Source organism: Montipora capricornis, chromosome 7 (assembly GCF_036669925.1).
Source record: "Montipora capricornis isolate CH-2021 chromosome 7, ASM3666992v2, whole genome shotgun sequence".
NCBI lineage: Eukaryota > Metazoa > Cnidaria > Anthozoa > Scleractinia > Acroporidae > Montipora > Montipora capricornis.
Window position 1 is genome coordinate 33027044 of NC_090889.1, and position 10000 is coordinate 33037043.

Sequence of the window (10000 nt, forward strand, 5' to 3'; positions counted from 1 at the left end):
ATAGGTACCGGGGAATTTAATGCTGGGGGTAACCCTGCGATAGACTAGCATCCCATCCAGGGGGGAGTACAAGTACTCCAAGTCGCTTCATGCTACAGTAACCCGGATAAGCGTCGGCCTGATGGGCCTTCTAGGCTCGTAGCAGACTGAACCCTTTCACTAGCGACGCAAGAGCAGTACAAGCGCAAAGCATAAGGGCGTTTATTTGATGGACTGTGACAAACTTATTCCTTTTTGCATTGTTGGTACTTTCCGAAGGTCCTTGCAGTGACCCGAAACAACTTTCGGTACGCTACATAAACCACTTGGCCTTCGCCAACCTATGCCCAATCGCGCCCGATGAGCGGGGCAGATGGTCATTTCCAAGAAGTTTGATGGCTTTTCAAAACACCCGCATCTTGCCAAGATAAGTTCCACTTCAGTTTCAACGCCGGAAAATTTCAAGGACTTTTTGCGTTTTTTGATCTCCTTATTACACTGGGTGAGTGGTATGATGGAAGTCGAAGAACTACTGCGTTCGTCCGCGCCACAAATTCCACCGACAATATTGAAGAACGAACACGACATTTTTAATCTGTACTTCCCAGTAATAACCTTGGTTTCTTTCGAGGTAAGTGCGTTGTTTATTTAGATCAAGAAGTAACATTTACTTTCCGTCGGAACAATTACCCTATTGGCTTCCACGACGGGGTGACCCGAAAACACTTACCCCCGGTCCATGGACCCCCCTACGGACCCGGTCCATGGACTGCCTTACGGACCGGTCCACGGACTATCTCTACGGACCCCCTCTACGGACCGTGAAAAGGGCTATTGTAGCTAAAATGGTTCGAAATTCATCTCGTTAGCGTCGAATTTTGCAAGACAGCATTTAAATTGTTTCAAGGTTTTAGCCATTGTCTCCCTGGTTGTTAAACTATTACGATGCAATTGCTCCTCTGTAACTACTCAAGTCGTTCTAGAATTTCACGTGATCTCTTCTTATGGCATTTGGCCATCGGAGTTGAGCCTGTCTGCACAGGGTTTTGCTAGTTTGATCTGGCCGCATAAATGCACTCAGCGGAAAATGTCAAGATGTCATATTCGTGCAAACTTGGTGCACGGGTGATGCTTGTATGCACGGGCCTGTCTTGAGTCTTTGGCAAGTGCGAACCTGCCATCTCTAGCTTTGAAGTTAAAAAGCGTACAATTCCATAGCCTTTTGCTGAAGACCAAAAACAAGTACAATTTACCTTGTCTACCCCGCAGGATGTTGCACCAAAACATCCATGCCCCATGCACCTGCATGAGCTATTTTCAGCACAGCGTGAGCCCAGCCGGATACAAAGTAAATTAGTAATCACAGAATGTAGCCCGCAAAAATTGCTTTTCTCAAGTAATGATGAACTGCGCAAGGATTATCGTGGGTTCAATGGATCTCGTGTTTGCAGACTATTAATATGGAAAAAACATCTGTCTGTGACAATATGTAAGCCGCGAGCTCCTGCGCTCTGCCAAAAGGTAGAAAAGCTCGATGCAAGTATTAAATCGGTATTATGTGAATTTTTACCGTTGAGACAAAAATGAAATAAAACATAACCTTTACTTCAATTCTCCTGAAAAGGAGGGAAACATAAGAAAAAATAAAAAAAGAGGGAATCTCGAAGTGAATCGAAAAATTCGTAGTTTTTTTCCCGCGATTTTCTTTTCCAAAACACAGGTTGCTAAGGGAACAGAACCAGTGCGCTTGAACAAATCGAAATTTACATCTCTGGCTTGTTGATTTCATTTTCGCACGCTTCAGTGAATGCAAATGGTTTTGTCGCTTCTTGTCTCGTGAACTTTGACGATTACTCAAGAAATTATTTACAACTGTAAATTGTCGCTTCGACGCAAAAGCTAAGATGAGCCGACAGGTTGTTTCGGGAGAAAATTTTTTCACAAACGCCAATGGGAAGAAAATTTTCACCAAATATTGGAAACCCAGCGATGAACCGAGGTGAGTCTGATGAATCAATTTTGTGAAAATAATGATCATTTAACTACTGTTCATCCTTCTTTTTTTTAAATTTGTTTTGTTTCGTGGTGAAGCTTGCTTTGTTCTCACTGTTTTTGAGCATAAAAAATTGATGGCCCCTAGGTGCTTCAGCACAAAGTGCGAGGTATTGAACCTAAAGATTTTTAAAAGTTATTTAATTATGTAAGCGCATGATGTTGACGTCAATTATTGCCCTGCATGTTCTTGTTCTCATAAACACTAAAGGTCCATGTTTACACTCAGCGCAAATGGATGAAGTGGCACAAAATTAAAGACGCATAAAAATTGTGAAAGCCAGCCATTGATTAACTGAAGACTTCGGTGTCTGGAAAACCCGAATAGCGAATAGCGAATAGTCGCGAATAGCGAATAGTACGAACAGTGCGAATAGTGGCGAATAGTGACGAATAGTCGCGAATAGTGACGAATAGTCTTCAATAGTCACCGCCTTATGCTGAACAATCTCGTAATCAAAGCAAATAATATGCTCACCTGTCGTCGAAAGAGAGTTTCGTGCATGCTTTTACAAACACTCTAAAGAAGAACAAACGTTAAAATGCAAAAATATAAATCACTTTCATTAATACATCAAGCTCATGATCATCTCCTCGCACAGTGGCGCCAGAATATAAATTTCATCATCCTCATCTGTGCTGTCCGATCCGGCGAGACACGTTCTGTAAAAAGGAATAAAATCATAATGTGAGGCAAGTGGTTTGTGATTAAAGAGACAAACGAGCTACTCTGATAACCGTTGCGTTAATTAATTATACAAATAAGCAACAGGATTTCAGTGCAATTTTTACCTTTTCTCCTCGGGGCTCAAGCTGTCCTTCACCGACACATCTCTGCTTTTTTAGCGGGAAAATCCCATCCAACGTTGCTGTGCGGTTGACCAGGAAGTACTGGGTACCAAATTTTCGTCATTTCGTCACATTTCCCCCCCCCCCCCCCCCCTCCACCCTTATTTGCCACTATTTGTTACTATTCGTCACTATTCGTGACTATTCGTTACTATTCGCGACTATTCGCCACTATTCGCACTATTCGTACTATTCGTGACTATTCGCTGTTCGGTATTCGCGACTGTTCGCTATTCGCTATTCGGGTTTTCCAGACACCCGAAGACTTTATAGGATTCGCGTCTTCAACATTTCTTGTATTCCAATTCTTTGTCCTACTGACGCCATTATTGTAACCAAACGACTGCCAACGTTTTGCCACGTAATGAAAAAATTTGTTATCAGTGCCTGGCTAAAGGAAGCCAGCATTCATCGGCAGTTTGTGAATACAACTACTTCATACTCTCTACTAGACCATTTGATGGGTTTCTAGGCGCTTTTATTGAAGACAATTTGCTCAAAATTTGCCACAAAAACGATATATCCCTCTATCTTGTGCAAGTGCGAGGTATTGAACCTAAAGATTTCTAAAAGTTATTTAATTATGTAAGCTCATGATGTTGACGTCAATTATTGCCCTGCGTGTTCTTGTTCTCATAAACACTAAAGGTCCATGTTTACACTCAACGCAAATGGATGAAGTGGCACAAAATTAAAGACGCATAAAAATTGTGAAAGCCAGCCATTAATTAACTGAAGACTTTATAGGATTCGCGTTTTCAACATCTCTTGTATTCCAATTCTTTGTCCTACTGACGCCATTGTTGTAACCAAACGACTGCCAACGTCTTGCCACGTAATCACGGTAACATATGTAAAAATGAGAAATCGTTTACTAATTTGTTATCAATGCCTCGCTAAAGGTAGCCAGCATTCATCGGCAGTTTGTGAATACAAATACTCCATACTCTCTACTAGACCATTTGATGCGTTTCTAGGCGCTTTTTATTGAGAGCAATTTGCTCAAAATTTGCCACAAAAACTATATATTCCTCTATCTTGTGCAATGTTTTGCGCACCAGCAAAAAAATAAACTTTTCAAACCTGTCACATTGGGTTCAAATTCCCCACCCAACTAATACGTGTCAAATCCCCCTACCAGGGAGATGAAGGTAGTCAAATGCCCGGGGTACGTTTTGTAGCGATTGGCAAATTATCTTTGCAAAGAGTAATAAAATCCGTTTTGCAAAACTCCTCCTCACCCTTCTCCCACTGAGATTGAGGAGTGATGTTATATTTCATTCACAAATAGGGCTTTGGTCTTTATCTGCCATGGATTTGGAGGGCACTCTTCACGTTATGAAGCCTTCGGAACTGCTCTTGCCGAACAAGGGTACCTAGCTTTCAGTCATGACCACAGTGAGTACCCACCCTTTCCTGGTAACAAAAGGAGGGTACCGGTAATTTGAATTTACAAGCAAAGATACCTTTTTCCTGCTCTGAAAATCATAATTAAAACATAAAACAAATTCCTGGACCCGGAGAAGAATCTTTTTTTTTTTTTAACTGTCTATTTTCGAATTCTCCATAATACACTTTGTTTGCCGCCCAAATTTTGCATAAACTATTGTTTTCAAATGCTCTTGGGGACACTGCATATTCCCAAGAGCATTTGAAAACAATGGTTTATTCAAAATTTGGGGAGCAAACAAAGTGCATTATGGGGAATTCGAAAATAGAGTATGGAATATTTTGTTCAGTTCAAGTGCTCAATCAAACTTTTTTAATGTAGCTAATAAAAATGGGTTAAACCGATCGAACGAAAAATTCCATTTTTTAAGGTTTTACTGCACTCTGAGTACAGGAAATTAATCCCAGAAATTAATCTACTTTTTACTGAATCGTTTGACCTTGTTGGGTTAACTTACTCCGTTCATAACTAATTGCTAGGTAACTCCATCTCTCTTCTTTGTGTGAAATCACTCCACCCCTCTCCTAGAGAAAAGTAGTAGAGTAGATATACTTTTGGGGCGGGTGGGTGGGTACAATATTCATTTTATAATCTCCCTGTGTAGCTCATCCACTGATAGGGTGGTTTTCAAACAACTCTGGCCAATCGCTTTGGGAGCAAACAGCACGATTAACCAATCAAAATTCTGCAATATATTTCATGATCAATTACATATAACTTGCACAAAGCGCGGGAAATTATTATCGCTATAAGTTTTGCTTTCGATTGGTTGAAAAAAAAGAGCGCGAGATGTTAGATCCATTTATAGTCAAAAGCCGCTCTATTTTATCATGGCACAATAAGGCCTTAAAATTGCCAAATTATAATTTCTGGACCTACGAAAAAGATTTATTTTTTGTAAATAATGTGTTCAAATTATTTCCTTAGTCGGCCATGGTCACAGTGAAGGAGAGAGAGTACAAGTGGACGACTTTTCCCACTACGTTAGAGATGTTTTCCAGCACATTGATGAAGTCGCTGCAGACAACACAGGAATACCAATATTCATGTTTGGTTACTCGATGGTAGGTAGAATAAAAACTTAAATTACGCCACACACTTCCTACTGTCTCATTGCCCGATTTACTCGCCATCACAGGGCAATATCACAAATATATGCTGTTTTAGTGAAGATCCAGTTTTGTAAACATTTCCTGCAAGGAAATACTGGGCTTCCTTGCTACACGCACAATGCAGGGGTTTCAGAAATCATTTGCTTCTCACCGCTTTTCGCTCAAAGCTTTGCAAGATCCCTGCATAACGGATAATTATTTTTTGACGTTCTGGTTTTTTTGTACTTCAATGGTGACTTAACGAAATCACAGCTATGCGGTGTTCAATGTTACCACACAGACCAGTTTCAAACGAATGTCCCATTTGGGACGAGCAAAGATTGGTGCCAACTGCACTATGCAGCTAAAATCGATAAAACATTAAGGTTTCGAATATGACCGAATTTGGTTTTCTTTTCTGACAGGGTGGAACAATAGCAATTCTGTCCGTTTTAAAGCGACCCTCTTTCTTCACGGGAGCAGTGTTTAGTGCGCCAGCCGTCAAACCAGGTCCAGGTAAGATTTCATCATGCCTTGTAAGTATAAAAAAACTGATGATTCCGTTATTTATGGAGGAAGAGTAGCTGTAATGTTATGCAATGTGCCGAATACCCTCCGTGGTATTAGGGAACTTAAGCAACGAGAACGCCACAAATTTGCATATTAAGGTCCACTCTACACGTATCCGGATATTTTTTTAATCCGCAACTTCTTCTTTGCTTTCCGGATTAAAAAATATTTCCATCCACACGTACCGTATTCAAATCGAATTTCCCCGTCCACACGAATCCAAAGCGTATCCGAATTCACTCTAGTGCTCAGGAGTCCTAAAAAAAACAAAGGTGATAGAGCATGCGCCATAAAGCCCTCGTCAGGCATTTTTAGAATAGGCCATTTCCGAGTTCATGTCTGCCTCCTCTTCAAAGTGAGTCTAAGTGCGAAGTTTTTGTGATGATAATTAGTTCTACTTTACATATGAATGAAAACTAATTTTCATAAGAAAAACTTCGCACTTAGACTCGCTTTGATGAGGAGGCAGACATGAACTCGGAAATGGTCTATTGATTTCACGGGAAGGAACTGGGCTCGATCTTGCTACGTCACCCGGAGAATTTGGTGCCCACATGGTTCCGGATTAATATCGGATTAAAAAATATCCACTCTGGAGAGCGAGTTCAAAAGTTCCGGATTCGCCAGCGAATTTACCGGATACGTGTAGACGGAGAGGGTATCCGGAAAGGAAAAGTTGCGGATTCTGTCTGACAGAGGTTTCATTAAAGGCCGGCAATTTGACCGGCTAATCTTAAAGTTATCGCCGCCTACTTTTTTGATAAATCATACTGAGATTCTCACCGTTTCAGTTCGATTCATTTCAATTTATTTTAATCTAATAAAACAACTAGAATATCAAGGAACCTTTTGCTGAATGTTCTGTTCCTTTTTGGACGTTGGTATTTTTATGATTTCCCAGTCATTTGCACTCGCTTAAGCTACTCGCCAATGCGATCCTGTGCAGTCCGCCATATTGGATGAATAGAGGCGAAAGACTCGTGCCAAATGTTGCCTCGATCACATTCACTACATCTTTCCGTTTTTCCACCTGTTGTTTATTAAGAATGGAAAACAAAACAACAAAGCGCGCAGCTGGAGGCGATATTTTGTCGTATTTCAACAAGAGATCGATAGTGCAAAAAAATTGTCCTCTAACTTGGCCACGTGCAGCTACGTGTTAATAAATATTTCTGACTGTTGTTGTTGCCCAGATTGCTGGAAATGCCATTTCCGAGCTCCTAGATTTCAAACTTTTCTGAGGGAGCATGCCCCCAGACCCCCCTTAGGAAAAGGGGCACACCCGCCTATTTCACAAAACCAGCTGTTTACTAAGAAACGTATTGAATTGGATTGCACGCCCTGCACGTGCATTTTTCACTTTTGTCCATTTCTTTGCCGTCGTCAGCAAAACTACAACGTGAAATAGCCAAATTTGAGGTTTTATGGACAACGTCATTACTTGAGGATAAATTTTCATTTTCTGCCCTTAATTGAGCGCCGTTCCTACCAGCGTCATTTTTGAGGAACTACCACACCCCCGTCATATTAAAAAAGTTGAAATAGTAACGAAGCGATTACAATAACGCGAATTTATATTTTGAGATGACGTTCTCGTTGCCGTCGCCGTTGTCGTTGCTTAAGTTCCCTAATAGCCAAATTTGAGGATTTATTAAGGACGTCAGCACTTGAGGATGAATTGCCATTTTCCCCCGTAAATTAAGGACGGTGCCTACTATTGTTATTGCGCATACGTTCTGCACATCTCGAGACAATTGGATTTCCTATCGGCGGTGCTTATTAATACGGGAATATTTTTGCGCGGTTCAAAACTATTCGGATAAAGCAGAACTTAGCAAGTGCTCTTGGTATCCAAAAAAAAAATTGGGGCTAACCATGCATTTTTCAGAAATAATTAGGTTTCAATTTGCAAAAGAACTACTTTGAAAAAGAAATACATTGCTATGTATTTTAAAGCTTTTTACAAATCTTGTTGATTAATTATCGTCGAAAACTGCGTGGTTCCCCCAATTTTCTTTTTGGATTTCAATATCACTTGTTAAGATCTACTTTTGCCGAATATTTAGTAGACCGCGCAAAAATACCTTTGAATTAGTAGGCAGCGTCCTTAAGCGCCTTTCCGACCAGTGTCACTTTTAAGGAACTGCCACACTCTTGTAACATTAAAAAGGTTTCAATGGTCACGAAGTGATTAAAATAACGAGAGTTTATATTGTGAGATGACGTTCTCGTTTGCCGTCGCCGTCGCGTCGCCGTTGTTGTTGTTCAAGACCCCGTCCACACGCATCCGTAGTCGTTTAAAAACGCAACTTGCTTTCTCCGTTTTCAAAAAATTCGCGTCCACACGTGGCGTTTTCGCATCGTTTTGCCGCATCCACACGTATACGGTGAATCGATTTGAGAACGATAACTTTGTAACGATAACCCAACTGCGCAGGCCTGACGCAGTTATTCACTTTTACAATAACTATGTGGGCTAGAACGTTGTCCCACCAAGCGCTAGTCCGTCCAGGTCTAACCCAAAATCGTCGTGGTTTTGGTGGGCAACCACCAAGTCGTTTCAACCTCCCGCCTTGTGACACCGGTAGTGAAAGTAGCCTAATAATGTTCTGCCCCCTTCTGGAATAGTCAGCTGGAAGAAACAGCGAAGCTAAATTTGCTTGAAAGCAGGCAAGAAATTGAAGCGCCTGTTCGCAATCTTGAACAAGTTTACAATATTGCGCAGAGTGGATTGCAACTGATTGTGTGACGTCCGTCGTTTCGTCCGTCCACACGTCACGCGAAAACAGCGTTTTCAAAGTTCCACTCTGGAGAGCGTTTTTGAAAAGTTCCGTTTTCAGTGATCTTTTTCATCGGATATGTGTGGACGAAAACCGTATCCATAAAGAAAAAGTTGTGTTTTCAAATGAAAACGGATATGTGTGGATGGAGCATAAGTTCCCTAGTGCCAGTCACATAATACTGAGATTGAAGCCGGGGGCCCGTTTCTCTCGAGTCCCGAAAACGTTTCGGGCCCGAAAAGCCATTTATGAACCTGCCAACCGCTTGTTCAGGAGAGCCGGATTTTAAACATGTTTTCAAGGTATCAAAAAGCAAACTGCCTGTGAAGTTTGACGCCTTAAATCCTCTCCGTCCTTGAGATACAGAGAAAATTGTGACACCAGAAAATGGCCCGTAAAGTTTCGGGACCTTCGAGAAACGGCCGCCAGACCACAATGGCGGAAATTCCATGCCTCACTCTTTGCAAACAAATAATATAATAGGCCAGTTCCGAGTTCCTGTCTGCTTCCTCTTCAAAGCGAGTCTAAGTGCGAAGTTTTTCTTATGAAAATTAGTTTTCATTCAAATGTAAAGTAGAACTAATTACCATCACAAAAAGTTCGCACTTAGACTCACTTTGAAGAGGAGGCAGACACGAACTCGGAAATGGCCTATTGATATACAAGTTGCTTGCCAACGGGCAAAAGGATAAGGAAATCAGAGTCCTGGACAGGACCTTCGCGCACCGGTGGCTCAGTTGGTTGAGCATCGGGCTGTCACGCGGGAGGTTGTGAGTTCGACTCCGGCAAGACCAACACTCAGGGTCTTAAATAACTGAGGAGAAAGTGTTGCCTTTGTAATTACATCTGCAAATGGTTAGAGTTTCAAGTCTTCTCGGATAAGGACTCTAAACCGGAGGTCCCATTTCATAGCCCTTGTTGGAAATTAAACAGTATGAGACGTTAAAGAACCCACTCACTGTTCGATAAGAACCGGTCCTGTGTTGTGGTCTGACCTTATCTGGACGGGGGCATCTTTCACTTCCTAAAATTAATTGTCAACTGCGTGGTAAGCAGTCTGGCTTAAGTCCCCCACAAAGTATTGTAACATTAGTCCTGAGAAGCCCCGAGGGAAGAGACTAATTGATCATTGTAAAGCGCCTTTGAGACTTGTGATAAAGGAGCTATATAAATGCACCACTTTACTTTTTTTTTTACTTTAATAGAGGTCACAGTTTGCACGGCAGCCA

General features: G+C 41.5%; 1 protein-coding gene across 1 annotated transcript in view; it reads left to right on the plus strand.

Moving 5' to 3' along the window:
- The first annotated feature begins 1735 nt into the window (after window positions 1-1735).
- The window catches only part of LOC138057008 (monoglyceride lipase-like), an 11440-nt gene continuing 3175 nt past the window's right edge, over window positions 1736-10000 (plus strand). Inside the window, exons 1-4 of the mRNA XM_068903015.1 lie at window positions 1736-1978; window positions 4172-4278; window positions 5258-5394; window positions 5847-5957. Coding sequence (XP_068759116.1) covers window positions 1884-1978; window positions 4172-4278; window positions 5258-5394; window positions 5847-5957 — 450 coding nt within the window. The 5' untranslated portion in view covers window positions 1736-1883. The remainder of the gene's footprint in view (window positions 1979-4171; window positions 4279-5257; window positions 5395-5846; window positions 5958-10000) is intronic.